At 46.0% G+C, this 25,591-nt stretch overlaps 2 protein-coding genes across 2 annotated transcripts in view; one reads left to right on the forward strand and one right to left on the reverse strand.

The window, feature by feature from the left end:
* kidins220a (kinase D-interacting substrate 220a) overlaps positions 1-15,526 on the forward strand; it is a 46,842-nt gene extending 31,316 nt beyond the window's left edge. The window contains exons 24-31 of the mRNA XM_061082342.1: positions 3,384-3,562; positions 5,746-5,957; positions 7,276-7,389; positions 11,255-11,371; positions 11,592-11,690; positions 12,583-12,801; positions 13,499-13,720; positions 14,146-15,526. Of these exons, the coding sequence (XP_060938325.1) occupies positions 3,384-3,562; positions 5,746-5,957; positions 7,276-7,389; positions 11,255-11,371; positions 11,592-11,690; positions 12,583-12,801; positions 13,499-13,720; positions 14,146-14,967 (1,984 nt within the window). The 3' untranslated portion in view covers positions 14,968-15,526. The remainder of the gene's footprint in view (positions 1-3,383; positions 3,563-5,745; positions 5,958-7,275; positions 7,390-11,254; positions 11,372-11,591; positions 11,691-12,582; positions 12,802-13,498; positions 13,721-14,145) is intronic.
* Positions 15,527-16,866: 1,340 nt separating this feature from the next.
* Positions 16,867-19,448, reverse strand: id2a (inhibitor of DNA binding 2a). Its single transcript, XM_061082408.1, has 3 exons — positions 19,007-19,448; positions 18,598-18,658; positions 16,867-17,673 (listed from the first exon to the last, which is right to left on the reverse strand). The coding sequence occupies exons 1-2, from the start codon at positions 19,358-19,360 to the stop codon at positions 18,602-18,604; spliced, it is 411 nt and encodes a 136-aa protein (XP_060938391.1). The 5' UTR covers positions 19,361-19,448; the 3' UTR covers positions 16,867-17,673; positions 18,598-18,601.
* Between the last annotated feature and the right edge of the window lie 6,143 nt (positions 19,449-25,591).

Genomic DNA, 25,591 nt, shown 5'->3' on the forward strand with positions numbered 1-25,591 from the left:
CGGGTCTGCTGAGAAGTGAATCAGCAGGAGCATCACATAGGATTAGGGAGAAGTGTATTAATGGAGCACAGATGCAAAGATAAAGATTATGGGCATTTCTCAAAACAGCCCTCTCACCACTGACACTCATTCATGTTAGTGGTCACTAGGGTTGCAAAATTCTGGGAATATTCAAAGTTGGAAACTTTCCATGGGAATTAACGGAAATAAACTGGAAATGTTGTGGGTAATTTATTTATTTTAAAAAATTTATTAAATTTATTATTTAAAAAACTGTATTTACCTTGTCATATACAGACATAAATATAAACATTTTGTTGTGTCATAGGCTGATTTGAGCCCTGAGGAAACTTTGGGCACCATCTTTGTGTCATTCTTAACATAGGTCTTTGCACAGCATTTGCAAATGTACACAGCCTTTCCTTCTACATTGGATGGGGTGAAATGTCTCCACACATGAGATAGTGCACGTGGCATTGTTCTGTAGAATAAGATGAGAAAAAAGTTTGTAAAAACACACTAATGCGATGCCAGAGATATAAATAGTTAGCCAAACAATTGGAATAGTCTGTAAAAATATTTTACAATTGATGGATAAATGAATGGAAATAGGCTAGATGAACAGATGAACAATCCTCAATCAGCATGCTAATATGCTTTCCCCAGTAATATCATCGAAACTTACCTGACTAGTCCTGCACACTACAGCAGGCCTCAATAGCCCTGCTGTAGAGTGAAGGATGCTGGGAATTATCTGTGCATGTGATGGAAGAATTCCCAGTGGAGGGTTGAAATTCAACGTGCAGCATTCCATACATCTTTAAAATAGTTTTGAATGATGTTTTTATTGCTCAGCGTTTAATTTGCATAGTTTTTTTTTTTTTTTCAAAATAAAACTTAATATTAGCTTAATATTCCCGTGGAAATTTACCGGAAACTTTCCGCCCCTTTGCAACCTTAGTGGTCACACCTTAGAGTGAATATAAAGAAGGAGGAGGCATCTCTACTTCCATCCACTATCCAGAACTTAGGCAAAGATATTCCAGATACAAATGATTCCGTCTTGGGCATTTTGAGCCAGAGACTGCGCAGCAACGACCAGGGGATCAGGAGCAGCTTTCATTAAGATGTTGAGTGTAAATTAAGCAGAAAAATTTCAGACGGACTTATCTCTCTATTGCGGAAACAGAAACTGTCATATCTTTTTCACATCCCTGCTTACTCCCAAATAAAATGTCCTCCCAGCTTCTTTGATGGCATATCTTTATTTTTTTCATTCCCTGATACTTGATTTGAGATGATACTTCAAAATGCAAATGGAGTGGAAGTGGTTAGTAAGAGCATGTGGGGTTTGGTTGGAGAGAGGCCCCTGTCTTCGCCATCTTAATATTTGCAGGTACTCGTTTTTTTCTATTTGGAATTTGCAAAATGAGATTCTGTAATCAAATTAAAATATCTCCCCATTTAAATTACTCATAATCAAAACGCCTCCCCTGGACACCACCTCCTTGTATCTCTTGCCAGACTCCTGTAACCACAAGGTCACAGGTCCGAGCCCTCCAACAGCAGATGTGTCCATCACCAGCCATCTGTCCTGTCAGAGTGTCCTTGAACAGAAGACTGGACCCCTACCTGTTCACTGACTGTAATCAGTGTGGGTAGGGGTATCAGCTAAAAGCCGAAAATGGAAATGAAATAACAGCTGACAGGGGACATTTCAGCCACTTTGTTAACTGGAAAGGGTTAGCCGATAGTGTGGACTATTAGTTTGCGGTGTGCCGTGTCGAGTCTTCGCCAGATGCTGACCGCACACTGACTTCGCTAGCGTGCTGCAGCTGTGGCACTAATCATCCAATCAAGTCTCAGAAAGGCCTGCCTGTGTTCGCTCTCAAGTACAGATCAGGCCCAGGGAAAAACCCAACGCACGAGCCAGCGTTTCGCAGCGCGGCCGACCAGTGCACACACGGGGGCCGATGCACGAGGAGGAGGGGGGATCAGGGTTGATCTGAGAGGAGGGAAGGTTAAACAGGATGTAGGGAGAGAGAAGGCATCTACTGAAGAAATGATGGAGGGTTTGCATGAGAAACGGAGGCAGACATGAGAAAGATGTCCCGCTCCTTGCTGAACTCCCCTCATTCATCTGATAAGAGCGGCCCATTCTGGTGATGAATGGTCTTGTGTCACAAGTCACTCATGGTTTCATATTTGTCGTGTCTGAATGATAGGATTAGGGAGATGTACTGATCGCTCTGGGTTGTTGGTGTTTGCTCTCCTTGTAGCCTTGGCCACATGTTACGTTGTCCTTGATTAAACTGATATCTCCTTTTAAACCCTGTGCAGCTGAAATTGAATTGAAATTTCCCACTCCCAACACTTGAGTGTTTGTATTCACGATTCATCCTTTCAGAGACTCTGCTGCCGCTACTCGTAAACTACAGCTTTAAACTTGATAATGTTTAGTTTTCAGGTTATTTTAAATGTTATATTCCATAAACTGAGCACAGCAAGGTTCTGCGTGTAATACAACATTGTTTTTCTCTACAGTATCGACAGGAAAAACAGTATCACACAATAACGGAACAATCTCCAAACATGGTGTTTACTTAAAGCCTGTGATAACAAACACCATGTCAACCATAGCGGCGCATCATGACGTGCTTCCGTCTGCTTCTTGCTTAAATTACTCTGATTGTCATCTTCTCAGGTTTCCTCCTCTGCTGAGAAAAGATAACATCCCTCACTCTATCTGTCCCCAAACATCCCCCCTTTCACTATCTTGCCTTCTCTAAATCCAGTTATCTCTCTGCTCTCATAATGATGATGACCGTTGCATATCTCTTCCATCTGAACAGTACCGCTTGCTATTTCCTCTTTTCTTTTTTCATCTGAAAGTAATGTGTTGCTTATACAGCTACAAAACTACCAGTCAAACTTAGTGAAAGCTGATATGTTGACACATTTGCGCCATATTTCAATAACGCTGCGTAATTTATTGTATTGTCCTCTTTAACCTTGTACATGATAAGATTTTCCCCATCAGGCTTTGTAGAATTAACTTGTATAACCTCTTTTTATCTAATGAATTTGAAGAAACTTAATCCTAACAACTATTAATCGCCAAACCATTCAAATATTTATGTATGGTTATTAATGGATTAATTAATCTTTTTGCTCATTGTTGTTTTTGTTTCTTACTATGTTGTTTTGCTCTTTCTTTTGCTCTTGTTGCGCTGTGCCTGTGCTGCTGCTGTAAAACCCTCAAATGTCCCCACTGTGGGACTATTAAAGGATTCTGATTCTGATTCTGATTCTAATATGGAAATATCAAAACTATCTTTATTCCTGACATTAACCTCCTTCTCTTTTCTTTTTTTCCTCTGAAGAATCTCCAAGAGCATCCCCACCACCAAGGACGTGGAGCCACTGCTGGAGATCGATGGAGACATCCGCAGCTTTGAGGTCTTCCTCTCCTCCAGGACACCTGTCCTCACTGCCAGAGAAGTGGAGATGTTCCTGCCCTGCACCGTCAACCTGGACCCCAAACTCAGGGAGATCATAGCAGGTTGGTACAAACTTGTAGAGTGCAGATGCATGAAAAACCAGCAGACCATGTCTTTGGAATGGTGTTGCGCAGTATCAGCAACCACATCTCATGTCCTCCTTCGGCACATTGAGTTGCTCGGTTGTCATGGGATGGTTTTAATTGTTATCACGTGACAACAAAACAAAACAAAAATGAAGCCATCTCCATGACAGCAAGATGTGGTCTAAAGACTAAGAGGCCACAGGTTTGACCTTAACAAAAGGTCCAACCATTTTGGAGACGGTATCCACAGCAATGACTCACTGTTAGTGATAGTAGCCTCTATATCCAGTATTTGTACTGACATCTCCATGTAATTTTGACATTTTATCTACATTCAGCAGTCTTTTCGCTTAGTAGTAGATTCTACATGTAGTCGTAGCTGACTGGGTGTTGAAGGGACCTGACCTGACTGGTGGTTGATGACTGTGATTGGCCGGTGAGCCTAGTCCTGGTATATGAGTTTGCTCTTCTGTGAACCCGAGTGGCAGGCACACAGAAAGTGCCAGTGTAAAGCCTGAATGCCTGCCGCTGTGTCATCAGAGAAACTGTATATTCATGTTTACAGTACCTAAAAGGACGGAGTATACAATCGCTTGGTGAAACAAAGGAACTGTACATGATTTGATGCGTTGAGTGCCAGCTCATTTGGCAGAGACGTTACTCATAACATTGCAGCAGGGTCTGCTCTAGAATTGTGCTCTGGTGGGGCTCTCGGAAACCCTCAGTCTGCTTTCCATTTCCAAACAATCAAATGTCGAGCAGGTTTTCCACTACGCCAGTGTGGGATCGGGACAATACTTTCACCTGCTGTCACCAGTCTGCCTCCAGTGTTGCACCAAAGTGTCACTGGTTGTAGATGCAGTGACGTAATAATCCATCATTATTCATCTGGAAGCCAGAGCAACGCTCATGGAAGCATACTTTTTGCCACCGTGCGTCAGTGTCCGTTCTGCCTGTACAAGAGTGTCAATGACGCCTAGTGTGAAGCTGCTGCATCATAGTGCTATGAGACCACAGAAAACACATACACACACAAAGTCTGTTCCATTAAGCCAAGGTTGAGTCACGGAGGGCGCAGCTGACCAACTTCTACAACCAGGCGTCCAGTCTGAAAGTACAGCACTCCACTCCTAAAATAGTGTCGGTGTGAATACACCTCACATATCCACCAAATGTATTTATTTGTGTTTGTTTACTCAAGAGGATGCAGGTATTTTCACCTCCACACGTCTCCTCCGGGAGCGGAAGGTGACCAACGCTCCCTCTGTGGCCGAGTCGGTACTTGGTGCCCGGTGTCCTGTGGCCAGCCAGTGGGCAGTGCTGTCAGTGATACCCGCCCATGAGGCTGACTCACATCATAAGGCCCCCATTGTGTTCGCAGGCTGGATTGGGTCTCACTCAGTGTGTCATTCAGCAGCCACTTGTATAACCAGGAGACATTCTGGTGCCTGCTTCTGTTTCTGGTTCGTACTTTCTTTGCCAGCCACACAGAGCCACTCTGTTCTGCCTCTGGGCTTATTTGACTTTAATTTGGGAGATTTTACCAAAGCTCCCCACTCAGCTCCTACTTCGGCTCAAAGTCAAATTGATTTATGTGAAGACAATTGCGGCAAAGTGCTTATGAGACCATGTCTATGAGTTCACATGGTCTGTTTTGTTTGTTGACATGGGTCTTTTTATTTGCCGGGGCCCGCATCGGGCTCTGTGTGCCAGAGTCGTCACATGGCTGGTATCTAATTTGGAAAACACAGAATATCAGCAAGCCTGCTGGTTTGTGAGCAAACAGAGTAATAGAAATCAAAATGAGAATGTAATTCTCGGCTAAAGGTTGTTGTAATTGTAACATCTGCGCTCGTTGTCTCTCCAGCATTCAGCTGTTTGATCGTCTTGTATTTTGGATAAGGAGAACATGTTCAGCAACAATGTTCTTGTTGTATTCCCAAGTGCGTCCAGAATCAAGCAGTTTTGCTCGTGTGCGTGTGAATTGTTTGATATGTTTTTTTTCTCTGTGGATTCACGACTCTGGAGATGATGAAATAAAGCTAAATTATTGATGCGTGGGTGGATCTGAAGAGTCTTTATAGTCATCGCCAAGACATGATCATCAGCATCGCGGATAAATGCTTCCTTCTCTCCCCTCCCGCTCTGTCATCTCTTAGATGTGCGTGCGGCCAGGGAGCAGATACACATGGGGGGAGTGACCTATCCCACGCTGCCAATGCAAGAGGCAGTGCCCCGGCCCCAGTCAGGTTACGGCCCGCCCCCCTCCGCCTGCTCGCCGGCAGGCTCCTTCACTGGATCCCTGCCTCCTCAGCCCCACAGTGCCTACTTCAGCGGGATGACCGGACCGCAGCATCCCTTCTACAACCGGGTGAGACAGAACAGGGACTCCAAGTAGATAACCTAGCCTTCTATTTAGAGTCCATCCAGTGCCATCCAAAATAAAACAACTGTTTGTAAGGGTCATAAAATAACATGTCGCTTTCTAACAGCAAAAGTAGAAACAGCATCTGTCACCTGAGGTACACACACTGATCCGCACAACCACAAGCAACCACACATCTCTCTGAGCTTAGCTCCTCCGTTCCTCTGTTATAGTTGTGTAATGTTGCAATGACCCATTGGTATTTAAAACTGAGTGAATTGTGCAGTAAACAGATCTTTGTTTGTACCTAGGGTTGCAAAATTCCGGGAATATTCAAAGTTGGAAACTTTCCATGGGAATATACGGGAATTAAAGGGAATATACGGGAATTAACGGGAATTAACTGGAAATGTTGTTGGTAATTTATACTAACTGTATTTAACTTGTCATATACAGACATAAATATAAACATTTTGTTGTGTCATAGGCTGATTTGAGCCCTGAGGAAACTTTGGGCACTTGACTATATGCTTCTGCATCGTTGTGTCATTCTTAACATAGGTCTCTGCACAGTATTTGCAAATGTACACAGCCTTTCCTTCTACATTGGATGAGGTGAAATGTCTCCACACATGATATAGTGCACGTGGCATTGTTCTGTAGAATAAGATGAGAAAAAAGTTTGTAAAAAAACACTGATGCAATGCCAGAGATATAAATAGTTAGCCAAACAATTGGAATAGTCTGTAAAAATATTTTACAATTGATGGATAAATTAATGGAAATAGGCTAGCTGAACAGATGAACAATCCTCAATCAGCAGGCTAATATATTTTCCCGAGTAATATCATCGAAACTTACCTGACTAGTCCTGCACACAGGCCTCAATAGTGCATACACTAGTGTAGTGTGCAGGATGCTGGGAGTTATCTGTGCATGTGATGGAAGAATGCACAGTGGAGGGTTGAAATTCAAGGTGCAGCGTGTGCTTCATTCCATACATCTTTAAAATAGAGTTTTGAATGATGTTTTTATTGCTCAGCGTTTAATTTGCATATTTTATTTTTTTTTCAAAATTCCCGAGCTTAATATTCCTGTGGAAAGTTTCCGGAAAGTTTCCGGAAATTTACCCAAAACTTTCCGCCCCTTTGCAACCCTATTTGTACCATACGACACGATTAAGTTAGACATGTTATCATCTCCCCACTGCATTGTTGTCATATGTGATCCCAAGTGTTCCCCTCATATGATTTTATGGTTTTCATTTTGTTTTTACTTCCTCTCTTCTCCCCCTCCCCTGTATTACTTCCTTCCTCCCTCGTAGCCTTATTTCCCACATCATGTGTATCACCTGCCACGGCATTACTCCCACCATGCTCCCTCATCCTCGCATCTCTTCTTTAAACCAACTGGCCTACCTAAGGACATCAATGGACTTGTAAGTAAAGAAGTAGTGCACAACGGTTGTTGTTGCAGTTACATTATGCAACAATAGTTTCTGTGTGATTGGACTGATTTGAAAGTTTGAGCAGTGTCCAAGCAAGCACCAGTTAGGGGAGACGTTATTCTGTTTGCATTAATACTTATATTAATAATCTTAAATGTAATAAAAAAAACCTCATAGTACTATTATATCACTCACTGTTTTATAATATACTCTCGGGTCCATTGTGTCGACCTACAGCATGACCTCCTTTCCTTTTTTTTCATCTACCTCTCTCCTCCATCCCTCTGTTCCCCACTCTTCAGTTACATTTCCCATTAGCTCCTGATGTTTTTAATCTCTCCACTGCTCCATATACAAATCACTGTCCAGCTCCTGATGCTGGTGGGGCTGTATCTCAGCTTGTGAGCCTAAAACCCAGGGTCAAAGGTTAAACCGTAAAATTGAGCGGTCATGAACTCCACCTTCATTAGTCCTTGTGTCTCCATTCTGTGCCTACGTCAGGATGTTATTGCAGAGGATGCCAGAGAAAGCCTCCCCTCCTGCCCCTCTGACCCCGCCATGGTAACCTGACTAACATTAGCTGACTTATTAGCTCCCATGCTGCACACGTACAGTTATGCTGCACTGTGCGTATCTACCAAGCTAGTCCTTAGTAATCAGCCTGCTGTCCTGACGCTACAACCTCATCTTTCATCGATTGTGTTGCATGAATAACATGCACGCCCGAGTGTTTGACGGACCACTTATTTTGTCGCTGTAGTTTATAGAAGCGGAGAGAGCAAATAAAGATAATCACTCTGGGCTGCACGGTGCTATGTACTTAACACTATAGAAACAAGCTTCAGCATATGTAAATATAATACGCTGATTGAAGTTAACTCTGATATTGGCGGAGCAGCTTTCTTAGTGGGTAAAAACTGCTGTTAACCCACTTCAGGAGTGCAGCACGTTACACTGAAAATAACCTAAATCTCTCCACCCAGATATTCGCACATTTCAAGAGCAGGCAGCCACTATTAGAACAATTTGATGATAACAGCACTCTGCTCCACAAAGCCACTTATCAGCGCACTGCCAGCAAGCATTTAAAGGAGCTGTACGAAAAGATTAAAACACAGATTACTATGTAATTTTCCTTCCCTCTATCTCTTCTGACTGTATATTTCTATTTTTACATTTCTTAAAATCCTTCCCTTTAAACTGACATCGCTCTTTTTAATTTTTGTACCGTTTTTTTTTTTCGCTCCTCATATCTTCGCTGCTCTTTTGTCTCCTTTGTTCCTCAGTATAAATTTCCTCAGTTTCCTCCCGCTCTGGCTTTTTCCATGTACGTTAGCCCATCTTATCCCATTTTGGTTTGCTCTTTATCTCCTTGTGCAGTGCTCATGTGTGTGCCTGTATTTCTGCAAATCTGCGAATGTGGATGTGTGTGCGCACACTCGCTCATTTGTGTGTGACTCTTTGTCATATGTAAGCGGGCCTAGACCAGTGTAATTGCCTCGCCGATATAACTGTGAGTATGGACTCCTTGGCCTGCTGGGATTATCATCAGAGCAACTGTTGGTGCTGGCAACACACACACACACACACACACACACACACACACACACACACACACACACACACACACACACACACACACACACACACTGACAAAGAGCCCAGCGCTGGTAGAGCTTATCTCCTTACCAAGACGCTTCCTCCCTCACAGAGCTCTGTTTCCTCTTCCCCATCCTTCTGCCCGGCCCTGAGCTCAGCCCAGCTGTAATTACGGTCTTATCAAACACACACACTGGGAGGGTTCACATAAACACACACACACACACAACACACACAACACACACAGACATGCAGACACACCCGCAGACATTCACACTATTGCTGGTGTTTTTAGAACACATGTCGCAGTCTGAGTCGAGGAGTCGCGTTCAAAGCCTCTCCTGAAGTGAAACCTCTGCCTTTTTCCAGCCAGAGTGAGAGATGTCTCACTCTCTCTCTCTCTCTCTCGCTCTCTGGCTTGGTCTTTCTCTCCGTCTCTGTCTCTTCCACGATCCGTTCTGTCTGCAGAGATGATGACGGCGAAAAGCCCGCTGACTCTGGCGAAAACAACTAAATCTCCTGGTGTAATAATTCAACTTCCAATAGCCTTTTCTTCTCCAGCCTGACGTGTCTGGCTGACTGAGCGGTGGCAGCTGTACAGGAGCCGCGTCCTCGCCTGCTGTGCGTCGGATGAATATCTGTCTGCACTGTTGTCAATGTCTCTCCTGTCCCCTGGTGATGAGTTCAACATGTGTGCAAGCTCGTCTGTCGTAATTTCTGCCTCCTCTCTTCTTTCCTTTTTTCTGCACAGGTACAGTCTCGGCTTAAAAGTGATGTCACGAGCGTCTGTGTGTATTTCCGTCTGACTATTTGTCTGTCTGCTTCTTTTTTTGTCTCCTCATGAAGCATTTAAAGTCGCTGCCTTACAAATTAAAGCAGGTACACCTTTGGTTTCATCGCTTTCACCGCCACATCCAACTTTCTACCCATCTTGCACCGTTCTCTTCCTCGCCTTTAACGCTAACACATTGGTTCTTTAAGCATGCAGTAGAAAAAGATGATAGTAGAAGTCGAAACAGTCCTGTAGTAGTCCAGTAGATTCACTAACGTAGTGTCATTCTAGAGAATCCCTCCCTTATGTGGACATGAACAGTAGTTATCCTCCCTGTGTGCCAGTTTTCAACCTCTTGCCCACCGCTACAGAAAGGTGGGCCCTACTCTTGTGTACAGTGTTGTGTGAGCTGCTTATTTTTTTTGTCTAAAAACCACTCACAGTCCGACAAAGCTCTTCTTTACTCTCCCTTGAAACCTAAACAAATTATTGGTGTTAATAGTTGGGAGGACAGAGGTGAGAAGAAGATTAAGATACAAGATACATTTATTTGTCCCAAACACATGCACAGACACATGCACAAGCACACTCATGTAAGGAGGGAAATTGAACCTCTGCTTTTAACCCATCTGGTGCCAGACACACAGAGCAGTGGGCAGCCATGTACGGCGCCCGGGGAGCAGATGTTGGGGGAGTAAGGTGCCTTGCTCAGGGGCACTAGACAGGGTAGGGAGAATCCTCTTGGATTTTTGGACAGATCAATCCAGGTTCGTCGTTTTGTTGTTTCTCCGTGGAGTCGAACCAGAGACCTTTTCTGCCCATAGTCCAAGAGTCTGCCACTAGTCCACCGCCTCTAAGCAGAGTGATGGAAAAGAGAGGAGGAGGTCAGTGCAGGAGACTGAGGGGGAAGGAATGCGAGAGGGAGGGAGGGAGGAAGGGAGGGAGGGAAGGAAGGAACAAGAGTGAAGTTACACAAAGACGAGCTGGTGGGGTGAGTGGAAGGAGGGAGGGGAGAGGGACGCAGGAGGGTACATGAGGCTTGTTTAGTTGAGGTGCCAGCAGGGTGGCGTGTTGTCTGTCTGCCCCCCCGGCCCGCCGCCTCAGCTCGGCTCCGCTGCGCCGCACAGACTCGCAGGCTCCGTCCCTCAAGTGTTGTGCACACACTTTACTCGCTTTATGTATACAGTGAGGAAAGGGGCATAAGAGCAGGTAACACTGTATTTGGATAGGTCCACGGCCTTGTTTACTTTGACACTTTGCACTGTGTGACTGGTAGAGAAAGTTACGGCGTGGGATTGCGGTGTCGCGCCTCAACCGGCCTGCACGACTGACCCAGGAATTGTGGCTTGTTTTGAACCCTAATCGATTTGGTCAGGAGTGATGAGCTGCTCTAACACAGTGTGTTGAGTTTGCCCCCGGTGACCTTAATCCACTGGGAAAACTCTGAATACCTTTTTCTCATTATGTACGTACGTGTGTGTGTAGGTTTCTGCCGGCGCCCTGCTCAGCTCCATGAACACAGATGCCGTGTGTGAGCGTCTCAAACAGATGGATGGAGTCGACTCCAGCATGCTGCCTCAGTACACCTCCATCATCAAGAAGGTGTGTCTGTCAATAACAGGCAGATTTCGATCCATATGTTTCCAAAGCTTGTTATTGAAAAGGGGGGGAAAAAGTTTTCTGTTACTTTTCAGAGTTAACGTGCATGTTGTTTTCAAATTCTTTCCAGTTACTTTTTAACTGCCTCCTCACACAGTTATGTTGCCTGATTCTAATTTAAACGCATTCACAAACCAATCCATCCTTTCCTTGTCCATCACAGGCCAACGTAAACGGCCGCGTGTTGTCTCAGTGTAACCTGGATGAGTTGAAGAAGGAGATGGAGATGAACTTTGGCGACTGGCAGCTCTTCAGGGGAATGGTGAGACTGAATTCCTCCCTCGCTTCCCTCACAGCCGGATTTAATATCGCTGCCCGGCGGGGGTCTCGTGTTAAACATATGAAGTTGCAAATGGGATAAGAGATTATGGTGTGTTGAGTCAAATCAAAAGAAGTGGGCCATCATGATAAAATGACAAAAAGTCCACCACATAGCAACCACCTTTTCCTTACTCTATAGAGTAAAAGTCTGAAATAGATTTACAATAGCGCACATTCTCCTCTGTGATACTTTGCAGACACTTTTCCTGCCAGATCCATAAATGTCAGCTCCTGTTTATTAAGAAAAGAAGCAAGACAGGATCAAAAAATTACAACATCTTGTGCAGCGCTGAGATATATTAGGATCGGAGATTTTATAATCCGTATTACGAGAAGGTCATTCAGCCAGGAGTCCCGTCGGCTGAGCCGCGGCTGAAATCACTGACACATGTAGCCGGCTCCGCTCCGTCACATGTCAGTCTGTGCTCCTAATACCGAACCAGAGCCCGGGATTGGTCGTGTTCTACCGGGGATCTGACGCAGGGGCAACACGGACGAGCAGCTGGAGAGTGCAGTGTCCTGACGGCTTCACGTACCAAACAGTGTTGTGTTGCCAGGACGCAGCCAGCACAGCCATCTGGTTCAAGATGGCTGCCTGGTCTCTGGATGAAGGGAGGTTATTGTTGGGCAGGAGTGGACAGCTGAATAGCTCTCCTTAAGGAACGACTCGCAGTGCTCCTCTCGCAAGCACATGCTTTTGTGTTGTCGCCCTAACATTCTTGTTTTGTACATCACATGCTCTGAAAAAAAACATGTTTACGACCAACTCCGAAAAACCCAACTCAAAAGTTTTGTTGATGTGAAATCTTGAGCCGTGACGCATTTTCCCAAAGGTGATGGAGCAACGTCATGCTGAAAGCCAGGCTGTGCTTCAGGACGAGTCCCGGGCCGTGAGCGAGCAGGGCAGCAGCGTGCACCACGTGGAGCCCGTCCGGCGCCCGGGAGGAGCCGCGGCGGAGGCGGCGGCGTTCAGCCTCAACCTCAGCTTCGAGGAGCTCAGCGGCGCCGGGCTGGAGGAGCCTCCGAGAAACAGCACCAACATGCACTGGCCGGTCAGTCCTTTCCACCAACACCTCAGATACAATCACACACACACTCATCTGATGTGTGTGTGCATATTATACTCAACCCAAAAACAGATGAGTAAAAGTTGCAGGTGTTAGCATATGTGTGTGAGCGTGTGACTCGCAAGGTCACACGGCCCTAACTGTCACATGGCCACGTGTCCTCTAACCCGCTCCGCCAGCGTGTCACTGACCTCAGTGGTTTCACATTAATGTGGTTTTACGTGAGAAAAGCGAACGGCACAGGAAGCTCATGGTGTTCGCGGAGATGGAAGAATTAAAAATACACACATGTACACACGATCTGCAGTGCAGCAAAAAGGTGTCGAGGGCCCCGTGTTTGTTATTTTCACCTTCCCCTATTCCCAATTTGCTAAATCTGCAAGGCACGAGCAAACACTCACACGTAGACAGCTGGCTCCGCTGCTATTTTATATGATCGCACTTTTTTGACGTGTTTCAAATTCAAATCAACCGAGGCTGCAAACACACCACGGCAACTTTAAATTCTAATATTGGTTACTAAAGCGCTGTAACTGCCACTTTTTCTATATTTACAATATGAAATATGCAGTGTAAATGAACAGCGCAACACCACGACGCTATGATGCTAACACAAATATATTCTTAAACAAACTCACGCGGCTATTTACACACCCACCATGATTCTGTCTCGTCTCGTCAGGTGGCAAATCACCGCACCTCCAGCATGTCCAGCCTCAACTCCCAGGAATCCTCCAACGACATCTGCAAGCTGACAGACAAGCAGCAGGCCGAGTACAGCGACGCCTACAGGGAGTACATCGCTCAGATGGCCCAGGTGGAGATGTCCGGCAGCGGAGGAGAGCGGCCCGTGCAGCCCCACCCCGGCCAGTTCCTGCAGGCTGCCGGCTCAGAGGACAGAGGGGTGGGTGCACAGTCACAAGTACACTGTGGAGCTTTTGTCAATGCATCACTGGCGACATGAATACTTTAGTCAAATCCGAGGCAGAAGCTCCCCGCTGTCAGGAAAATAACTTGTGGTAGCCGTCGTCATTAATCCGTGTCGACGTATTCCTGAGGTCAGCCTGGATGCTATGTTGTTCTTGAACTTGTGCTTTTACATTTTTTTTGTATTTCTCTGGCCTGTGCAGTAGTAAAAGTTTTATTCTGGACCAGAAAGGGGGGAAATCTCTGCTTCTTGTGTTTCTTAATTATTGGCTTGAACTCCCTGTTTGTCTTGGCACATAGAAACAGACAGGAATCCCCTTCTACTGAGGCCTCCCTGCCAATCGCTCAGGATACTGTATATTTTCATGTTATTCTCATTGAAATTCTCTTCCCATTCGTCAGGCTAAGGAAGGAGCTGACCAGGACGGCCGCAAGTCCCTCGGCAAGCGAGGCTCCAAACCTAGTGATGCCACAGACTTCGCCTCAGGGGCCGAGGCTCCGCCCCTGGACCCCATCAGTGAAGAGGATGAGAAGCTGGACCACAGCTCGTCCTCCAGGACCCCGGGCCCCAGGAAGAAGGCAGCCGGGTCGTACTACCACAAGCTTCCCAACGATGAAGACTCTGGCCCAGACGACGCTGACAACACCACACCTCTCCTCCACAAAGAGGCTCCTTCATCCCACAGAGCCTCCCAGCCCGCCGGCTTCCTCCCCGACGTTCTCCTGGATAAGAAGGACTCGTCTGACTCGGGCATGCGCTCCAGCGACAGCTCCTCGGACCGCTCCCTGGAGGAGGCTCAAGGTGAGCTGGAGCTGGAGGGGCTGGTGAAGAAGAGAGGCCTCCTCCCCAGCAGCCTGAGCGGCCTGCAGGACGCCACGGTGGCCCGCATGTCCATCTGCTCCGAGGCTCCGTCCGAGGCCAGCCTGATGGCCAGCAGCCCCGACGAAGGATGGCCGTCCGGCGAGATCGGCAACCTCAACCGCACGGCCAGCAACACCACGCTGAACAACAACACAAACACCAACAACAGCCGTCAGCAGCAGGCCAACATCACAGGCACACAGTCCACCACCCACTCCTCCTTGGGCATCGACATCTCCCCGGCCGTCGCCATCACCCCGGGCAGCAGCGGCGGCGGCACCGCTAGCACCACGACCGCCAGCATCCACAACCAGAACCTGCTCACCATCAACCTGGGAGACGAGAGGGAGAGCGTCCTCTGAGCAGGAGCCACACCTGTCTGTTGTTCTGATGAGCGGCGTGAAGGCTCCTGTTCTTGATGTTGTCGTTTGATGTTGTGACGTCTTCCAAAAGAATTCGAGTCGAGTAGTGTTTCAATGTTCGGAAGAAAGTGTAGGAAACCAGCTGTGAGTATTACTAGGATACATCTGTAGTTACATTAGTATTTAATTACACCAGGAGATGCTTTGGTCAGGTCAAATCGGGGATGTGTTACCTTCCCTTGTGTTACGATGCGTGTTCCTCTCCTGTGTTTGGATAGTTACTGTGCGATTTTTCTCACGTGAACGTTCTGCTGTCGTGTGGAAATGTTGTGTCTTAATGTTACTTGTTTTGGACAAATTGTTGCAGGCTCCGTTTTGGGAAAAAAGTAAAAATATGAAATAGATTTTAGATAGATGGTGTAGACAGTGGTACAGTGTTGTTGGTATTTTATGTGTTATAGATGAAAGCGCATGCACTCGACTCCAGAGCGGTATCGGCCTATTCCGAAATTCCTTGTGAAACTGTGTTTTGTGAATCAATAAACTTGTGGACTCTGTGTCATGTTTTCTCTTTTTTCCGCCCGCTTCTCACAGGAAAACCAGCTGTGATCGGTGGAGTCATGTAGACTGAGATTCAGCTGCTAAGTAAATTCATCTAAAAAGTCTTATTTTTTATGGCTTTTAATGCAGTTTGATGGAAGACAGTTGCAGGCTGAGATCAGGGTTGTTTCATGTACGGCCGATAGATGGCGCACTTTCCATACGAACGTGTTGCAGACTGGTGGCTCGGTCTCTGTCAGACGAGTGGGGAAACAACTTGGGCTCGGTGACCCTCAAAGTTTGACCTGCTGGGGTCTTTGAGCAGTTTTTATTCAGTCAAGTTATTCTACATTTCAGTGTAAATTACTAAAATCATAATAATAATACATAATTTGTCTCAACAGCCGTAAAGAGAGAGTTCACTTGATCCAAACAGATCCTATGAAGTGGTACTGGAGGGTGAATCATCGTTACATGTGGGTGTGCAGCCTGGTGTGGGGGGTGTTAATGTGAAGGCGATGATGATTGACAGGTATCTTTATCCCCCAGCAGCCCCCGGCCACTTGTACCTTCTCCAGACTGATGCCACTTGCACAGTGCAGTGTTCCAGTCCTCTGATTCCCTTCACTGTGTTCACATCACCAGGTCATTTTAAAGGCTATAGAAGCAGAACCTGTGCAATAGTGCTCCGACTACTGGATGTATATTGTGTGAGAAGTAGAATCAGTGTCATTTGCTCTATAAAAAGACAGAAGAACCCATTTTAAAAGCTCTTACACCAAACCCCAGTTTTAAAAAAGGAGAATTAAAAGCCATAGCTTCCCAGAATAACACTTTTGGGAACAGCAACGCATCAGCGGCCCACTTTCACCTCAAGTTCAATTTCCATAATTGTCCCCCTCTTCTTTTTAAACACTGCCTGCAGCCCCGTAGCATTAACGGTTCAAGCTGTCACGCTGAAAACCTCCATTTAATCCTATTTACTTTACATGGCATGTGAGGAAGTAGAAGTGCAGCCAGTGAGCCCCAAATAAGCTGCGACGCCACCGTGCGCCTTTACAGGTCGGGTCTCCAGCCCTGGTGGGTCCCACAGTGCAGGTCTGATGGGTCCCACAGTGCAGGTCTGATGGGTCCCACAGTGCAGGTCTGATAAGGACGCCTTGTTGTGCAGCTCGTCTGTGAAGTGAGTCACGTGTTCTCTGTACATACAGCAGCACTCGTGTCCATACAGCTGTGGGGGGGGGGGGGGGGGGATGTCAGCTGGACGCACAGCTGGGACACGAGTTTTTTTCACGCACTGGTTCCATGACACCAATTCATCCACTCCTTCAAATACAAAACCACACATCCTCCAAATCGTTGTCGTTTTTTCCGATTTATTTTTGTATAAAAAAAAGGTACAATTTACATTACTTTTATAAAAAGTCTCAGCATAATTAAGTACAACATTACACTTTTTGCAGAAGTGTCATATTCCTGCAACTATACAAGATAAACCCCCCCGATGAGAGTTGACAAAAAGGATTCATTCTTTTCATTTTTGACTTTTTTCTTTTTCTTTTTAAACAGCGTCCAGTCCTCCGTGTGCCAACAAATCGGACAAGACAAGACTAAACTTTGTACAGTAACTAACCCAAGTGTTTTTTTTTCTTCTATTCACGTTCCCACCTCCGCAAAAAAAGCGAAGACTTCAACAAGGAGAGGAGGGGGGGGGGGTGAAGGGGTGAGGGAGAGGGGAGAGGAGAGAGAGAGGGGAAATAATCCTTGGGACAATAATCTCGTTTTTCCTCCCATTTACGGGAATATAACGCGCCTTCCATTTTCCAGAAAGGACCCACAAATAATAACAAAAAAAATCTTAAGTTAAATAACAATGAAAGTGTCCAAAAAAAAAAAAAACACACACATCACATAAGATTGTCCCATTATAAGCAACAAAAAAAAGTCTCTGGGTTTCAGCGTCAGAAGAGAGAGAGAGAGAGAGAGAAAAAAAACAACATGAGTCCAGGCCTGGAGGAGGACAGAGGTTGGTGGAGAGTCGGGGGAGGAATGAAGGGGGGGGTAAAGTCCTGCTCCCCAGGTCCTGCGCGCGTGCGTGTGTGTATGAGAGAGAGAGAGAGAGAAAGAGAGAGAGTGTGTGTGTTTTTTTGCGTCCTGACCAAACACCTGCAAAAGATTGAGAAAGAGAGGCGTGTTTAGAAAATGCAAACAGGGCAGAGATCCGGACAGACTGGCGCCAGGGAGGAAGCCGCAGTTTTTAACATTTAACCAAACACTCCCAATACTAAGCAAACCCTGCGCTCCAGATGTACACACACAGTCACACACACACAGTCACAGTCATGCAGGGAGAAGGGAGGACACACACACACACACACACTCTTTTTACGCACAACTTCAACCTACAATCTGGGGAAGAATCAGCGTAATTGCCGCTCAGCTGGCGCCTACCCACTTCTTGTACCAATTATGTGCAGACATCGTAGTAGCAGTAATCCAAACAGCCATTATTTCTCCTGTTGCAGATGCTCTTCATTATAGACACAAGAGGCTATAATACAAGCCTGACGACTACCGCTTGTGTACAGTAACCCCCAAGCAGCCTGGAGCCACTGACTTCCATTTTACTCCACATAGCTCCAGTGCAGAGGGGAAATAATCATAATCATAATAATAATAATGTGGCTGCAAATGTGACTTTATACAGTTTGATCCCATGCGTCTTTGGATGAGGGAGAAATCCTGAAGAAGCCCAAGGTGGGATCTGTTTTTATTATTATTATTGTTATGAATACATATCTGCTTTTAATGGACGATCAAAAGGAAGTTGACTGTCTGTGTTTTGCCATAACTGACGCCCCAGTGTTGCAGAACGTTATCATGCAATAATGATAACACACACACACACACACACACACACACACTGGGACCGTAACAACAACAGCGAGCGCACATTAGCAAATGGCACACATGCATTGGTGAATGAATAATCTGGAGTCGCCCTGCTCCAGCAGCGGAGCCGGAGAGGAGCTGGACAGACTGCAGCAGAGGACATGAGGACATGAGGACATGAGGACAGCCTCTACTCACCGCTCTAACGATGCAGAGTCCGGCTGTCATCTGTCAGCAGCTCTGACGGCAACTCCGGCGACTACAAACAAACAAAGACAAACAAACAACAGGAGCGTTAATATCTTTTTTTTACGCAGCATCCAAAAATCCAAGTGCTCCGACGCTTCCACAGCGCAGTGCTGCAGCTCGGAGCTCTTCTTCCTCTTGTCATGAACAAAAGAAGAAATGTACACATACATGCCATTTTCCTTTCTCTCTCCCCCCCACACCACCACCCGCACCACCACCCCTCCAACAAGCCATTTTGTGCGCACACAAGGCGCAGCAGCTATGCGCACAGATAAAAAATACGCACTGGATTTTCCTCCAGCAGCAGCACCATCCAGCCGCCTGCCCCCCCTTTTCTCCTGATGGTGTAATTAATTACCTGTAACGACAGGATGCTGATGTCTGTGTTGAGGGTGGTCAGCGGGGTCCTGCCCGGAGCCTGGCCCGGCCGCGCGGGGTGGTGCAGGCTGCTGAGGGCGACGCTAGAGTCCAGCGCGATCTGCAGGTCCAGGATGTAGTCGATGACATGCTGCAGGATCTCCATCTTGCTGACGCTCTTGTTCTGCGGGATGCTGGGCACCAGCTCCTTCAGCTTGGAGTAGCAGTCGTTCATGTTGTACAGGAGGCTGAGCGGGTCGTCCACCGGGGTCTTGCTCCGGGAGATTCCCAGGGAGTGCTCCGATAGGGTCGCGCTGCTCTTCCGGAAGGACCGCACTGGGCTTATTGCTTTCATTTTTTGTTAAATCAGTGTTGGAGGTTTCAGCGAAGGGAAGCTGCGGAGGTTTCTTCTTTTTTTAAAGTCCCGGTTGGAGCCAGACGGTGAGCGATCAGACTGGGTTAGGAAACTGTCAGTGGGCTTTATATAGGCGGCAGGCTGGGCATGCGACAGGGGCGGGACCATACCCCACAATTGGGCGCGGCCAAGGTGTCACTCAGCGCCTACGAGCCCTCCTATTGGCTGCGACTGCGGAAACCCATCCCCTCCTCCTCCGCGTTACCGGGGGCAACGCGAGCTGGAGGCGGAGCGCAGGGGGAGCTCCAGCAGCTCCGGTGGGCAATTGGGGAAAATGAAGCCCTTACCTGTTTCTGATCAGGAAAATTAATGATTTGCGTGGCTGTCAATTGACTTGGTGTGTGCACGCAGCAGCACACCCGCCTGCGTGACTTTTGATTTGATCATGTGGTTCTGCAGTGGAGATCAAGCAAAAATGTAATTTATACTTCAAATTCACCAAGAGAGCAGCCAGAATAAAATAACATTTCACAAACTCCATGTGCAATACAATATGAATTTATTTTTATTAACTGATCCGAAATACAGATCGGTAATGAGAACCAGCAGCCGTGCTTTTATTCTCCTTCTCCTTCCTGCTGCGGTGTGTGGAAGGTGAGGAGCAGTGATGGCATCAGGCGCGTCTGATGATTCTTAATTCACACCAGCCCGGACCGGTGTGCGTGTGTCTCTCTCTCTGTGTGTGTGTGTGTGCGTGGAGGAAAGTTCCATCAAACTGCACGATCCTCCAGCAGGAAAATGTTCGTGGTGAAACAGAAACAGCTTCCACCAGGAAGAGCGAGAGGAAAAGACGGAGCAGTTTTTACGCATGAGAACAAACTTGTCCCTGTGCACTGAGGCTCGTGGATCCACTGGTGGTAAACTTGTCCGAAATATAAGATTCACTGTGTTGACGTCAGATTGTTTTAGTCACTCTCTGTTTGTTTGTTTTTTACCAACTGTGGCTTAAACTGTGCGCAATTCCTGCAGTGAAATGTCGCCGAAAGTTTCAGAGCTTGTGCGCCACAGTGCCGATCAGAAAAGAAACATGATTTACCAGCTGATAACAATTATTTTCCACACCTCAACGTGTAGCCTTTAATACAACTCAAACAAATATAACAATTGCATTCGTTAAATGATTTTAATGTGCGCACCAAACAGTCAGAGCAGTGTGTTTTATTCAGAGCCACTTCATGGATTTGGAGTGAGCTTTGCGCATTTATCCAAACACCTCGCGCACCTCCTGTGTAAATGGTCACCTGAGTGTGTTGTGGCTTCACTGAGTCATGACTTAAACACACACACACACACACACACACACACACACACACACACACACACACACACACACACACACACACACACACACGGCTCTCATATCTGAGCACGTAAAGAGTTGACTGACGACTATTTGACACGTTAATGTTTCCAGAATGACTCATTTGAAATTACACGCTTCATTCTGCAGCTGGAGGTGATGGGATAGTGTTCGATGCCACGGAGACACTGAGTGGCCCCGGGGGCAGGTGCGTGTGTGTGTGTGTGGGTGTGAGAGAGAGAGAGACTGTTGTGATGTGCTCCATGTGCGTCTGCATGCATAGTGAAGTGGATTGAAATTTGGATATAATATCAAACCAATGCGTGTTATGGTTTGGGGTTGATTTTAAGATGAGTGGTGATGATTGCAGTTAAAACTCTTGATGGATTTGAGATGGAAATATTATTACTTTAATATTTATTGTTTATTTTTGCAGGACAGTGCAGATCGGAGGACGCATGCAGGCGAATCCGAACCAAACCGAGGGAGCGATTCTGCGTAAAGGACAAGATGAGACGCAGATCAGAGCACAGACAAGCTGATGGATTATTGAGAGCAGAAACACCGAGAGGAGACAAAAGTTCCTCTGACCCATCAAGGTGTATGTCATGATACATATGCGTTCAGAAATACAAGATTTAAACTCTAATTTTTCACAATATATTTCTAAATCCAACAAAACAGCATCGGTGTCACTGTTCTTTACGCACTGGACAGATTCTTCCTCGCGATCCTCTTTCCCTTCTCCCTCTCTTTCTTTCTCTCTCTCTTTCTTTTTGTGCATTTCTAGTATCACACACAGCTCCCATAGTCTGGGTCCACATCTGGTGCAATTGGCTTTTTCCATTTTCTCTCCTCCGTCCTGGCGAGCCCGCAGCTGTGCCCGTTTCCCGCGTCGCACCCTGACTGATGGCTGACGGACAGGTGATGGATTGGCGCAAGGGCACGTCGGTGCAGAGCCGGAGCCGAGCAGAGAACCACCAGGCAGCGGCAGCCTCTCTCTCTCTCTCTCTCTCTCTCCCTCTCCCACTCTCTCCCTCTTACAGACTCTCTGGCGCCGGCGCCGTGACGTCATCCCATTCACAGCAGCCCTCGAGCCAGGCCTCGCGGCGCCGCTGAGGCGGTTTCCATGGAGACGGGGTTTCGGAGGTGGTTCTCAGCTGATCGACCCGGGACTCGGGTGTTTTTCCTCGGGGTCGCTGCGGGTTTGCGCCTCGGTGGCGGTCGGAGGGTCCAGCGGCCATGAGTTACAGGAGGAGAACACACGGAGCTCCTCTAACACTCAACACCACATGTGACCAACAGGGAGGAGAAGAGTTTGAACTCGCCACTGATGGAATGTTACAGTCGTTCACACTTTCGGGATACTTGTAGTTTCATTTCAGAGGACATCATTTGACCTACACCTTTAAACCTCCAGGCTCCATTTATTTGACATCTTAAGTTTACAAATTCATAAAAAACTGGTTTTGTTTTTTGATTGGTTTATTAAACAACACATAGAGTGTAAACAGCGTCTAAACAATATTTGCATTAATGTGATAATTTGATGATCTAATAAAATACAGGATTTTGTAAGTGAAACCTTCACACGTGATATGAAAAAGTTGAAATAATCTCCTGCACCAGTTTGAACAATAAAACGATACTTGCATCTTAATGCATCAATAAAACGATACTTTAATTTAATGTGGAATAGTCCTCACCAATACAATTTCCTCCACTTTTAATATACTTAAACTTTAATTACTTGTGAGTAAATATTTATAATTATACTTATTCTAATGTAGACTTGTAATGGAGTATTTTTAATTTAGCAGGATTGCTCCTGTAATTGAAAACCTCCACAAACGCTGAAATCCACCAACTCATTCCTTTGGCTGCTGCTAGTTCTTACAACTTTATTATTCTTTACCTCTTCTTTTTATAACCTGGACAACCTATTCAAATGCTCTTTTTATTTTTAAACTCATGAGTGTTTGGGGTGTGAGAGATTTCAACTCAACTTTGGGGAACTCGACTCGAGGCAAATCGTAGAACTGACCAAACCTAACGTGTCCTGCCCTCTGCTTGTTTGTCATGTGAGAGCTGTGTCGTCTCTGTTTCACAGGCTGCTTGTTTCCAGATGTGACAGCGTGATGACCGACATCATCTGACCCAGAGTCAGTTTGTCAAATGACCAGGATCTGTTTGTTTATTTGGTTTGTTAACCAAAAAGAGTTTGTCACGGAAGAAGCACAGAGCCACAAGTCATATTTTTAAAGTTTCTCAGAAAAGGTTGCCCCTCCAAGAGTGAAAGACATTCCTCAGTCCCAGTGAACAAATAAAAGCTCTCTCTCTCTCACACTCACACTCACACACACACACACACACACACACACACACACTCCTCCACCTTCTCTTCCGTATTAGTTGTGGTTCAGCAGATAAGGTTCAGAAAACAAAGTGGAGCTGCCCACCGGCTCCAGTCCTCCCTGCAGCCCCGGCGTCAGGCTGTCTGCTCCGGCCAACGTGTTGATCCTCCTCCGCTCTGCACGGAGCTCATCTAAAATCACTCACCCGCTTAATTAGTATAATAATAATGAACACCATTACTATTTCTATAATTGCAAAAGATTATTTTAAAAGCAGCCACTAACTGGTAAGAAACGTGTAGTGTGTGTGAGCTGTCCTGGAGTTACAGACAGGCCATTGTGGGACGGTAGAATAAAAACAAACGTGTTGCCAGTTTCGTGGAGAATAATCCGTATAGATTCAGTAACAAGTTTAAGATTAAATAAACGATAAATACGGATAATAAAGGCTGAAAATAACCAAAGAGTTGATGTAGACGCTTTAAATATTAAATCTTTTTTTTTCTACTTCATCTCATCCTGCCTGGACTTCATTCCACTGATTTGAAGCTGTTTTTACATAACGTGCACTTTTACGCAAAATACTCTGAGTTCCTGAACTTGTTTCACGCTCCGTCTCCACCGTAAAATTGAGTAAAAAAATAAAAAAAAAGCACGCACACACACGCACACACACACACACACAGACCACGTCCATCAGCTCTCGCGCTCTCCTGCTCCTCTCTGCCTGCCACGCGCCTGTCGCGTGCAGGAGTGTGCACATCACAGAGTGGTGACGACTCTTGTAGCTGCGTCGACCCCGAGGGGCGTGGTCTGCACTTAGACACCCCCACCCCACAAAACAGCATCAGGAGTTCAGAGCTGAGATCTGTGGCACTTTTAGTCCTGTTATAAACACTGATGTTAAAGTGGCTGCAAACATCATCATCCTTACTTATATATCAATCTATGATTAATAGTGTATATCTTTTGTATGTTTATCTTTACTTTGTCTTTTCTTTAAATTGTATGAAATGTGTCCCAGAGTTTATTGAAAAGTGCTGTACAATTAAAATGAATAATGATTGTTATTGGTATCATTATTATTATTTTTAATTTGCAGGATGATTAAAATACTAAGCTCCCTGAGATCCATTCACTTTTTCATCATCTTTATTTACTCATCCAAAATCAATCTTTCAGTTATTTTTATTAACTTTTAATCTACCTTTTTTGTTTTGTATTGTTTTGTTGTTGACCAACAGCTGAGCACCAAGTGGGAGAAGGTGAGTGAGTGATGGGTAATTATGTTGTGTGTGTTGTTGTTGGGTTCGTGCGTTTCACTTTCTGTCTGTTTATAGGCCAGATTTAGCAATTTATTAGTTGTTTCGTAAGATATCCAAGAATATAGTTCATATTACCAGGAGCCCAACATTCATATCTTATGATTAGCAAAATCAATACATTTCTGCCTGAAACACACATCATGTAAATTTAGAGTCCATCTGTCTGGAGTAACTTCACTTTCTTTGTCAACAAAAAACACTAATACATGAAGGTAGAAAGTAGCTTTGATTTGACTAAAGCTCATCTGGTCTGTTGCTGTCCTTCTGTGTCTGTCCACCTCCCGCCTCTCATCAGTGTCCTCACTGGTCCAGATGGGACAGTGTCTGTTCTCTGAGCCACCGAGGCCTGGCTCCATTGTAACGTGAGAGGCTGCAGCAGGCACACAGGGAGGACAGGAAGCACTGGGGGAGATGGATGGATGGGAGAGATGAGCTGGCCAGATTGGACGAGGGGACAAAGACACCATGGCTGCCCGAGTGCCTTTCAGGCTGGTCATGGAGTGGCCACTCGAAGCCTCCCCGGAGGCCCGGCCCTCCACTGCTCACACACACACTGCTCCTCCACAGCACACAGCTGGCTGCAGGGGACGAGGCAGGAGGCTGGGTGGAGGTGGACGGCTGACCCATCCAGATATACGTTCTGCCATAACCTGCATCTATAATGTGATGGAGCTACTCACTCAAAGTTTTAAAAAATTCCACTCTCATATTTTCTGTTAGTGTTGAACCACTCAAATCTCTTGGCCAGCGTGACAACCACCAACCAGTTGGCCGTGTGGAAAAGTTGGCTGCAGTATAACTTTCGGGCAATATTGCCCATTGGCATACAATCACACGTTAAGATTGCTGTGTCGCCCACCTATCACTGTGGCACAGCTGTCACTGCAGCTAACAGTCTGTACCCTGCTAATCAGAGCTCTGCAAATCTCCACTCTCACACAGGGAGTGTGACAGTGTGGAAGCTGAACGTCCTGGTAGACTGTAATTGTTGAAATCAGATTTTTATAGGGAATTCAGTTTGGAGAAAAGAGGCGAGGTTACTTCACCGAAAAATGATCAATATGATCATTTGGGGTTGTAGGAAAATGACAGATGCAGCAAAAATCTAAAGTGATTTCCCACGGTCGGTGCTCGTCGCCGCTAACTGGAGTTTCAGCAAGTGAAGTGATGAAGCTGGTGTTTTCATCCCAGG

Source organism: Limanda limanda, chromosome 12 (assembly GCF_963576545.1).
Source record: "Limanda limanda chromosome 12, fLimLim1.1, whole genome shotgun sequence".
In the NCBI taxonomy this organism is placed as follows: Eukaryota; Metazoa; Chordata; class Actinopteri; order Pleuronectiformes; family Pleuronectidae; genus Limanda; species Limanda limanda.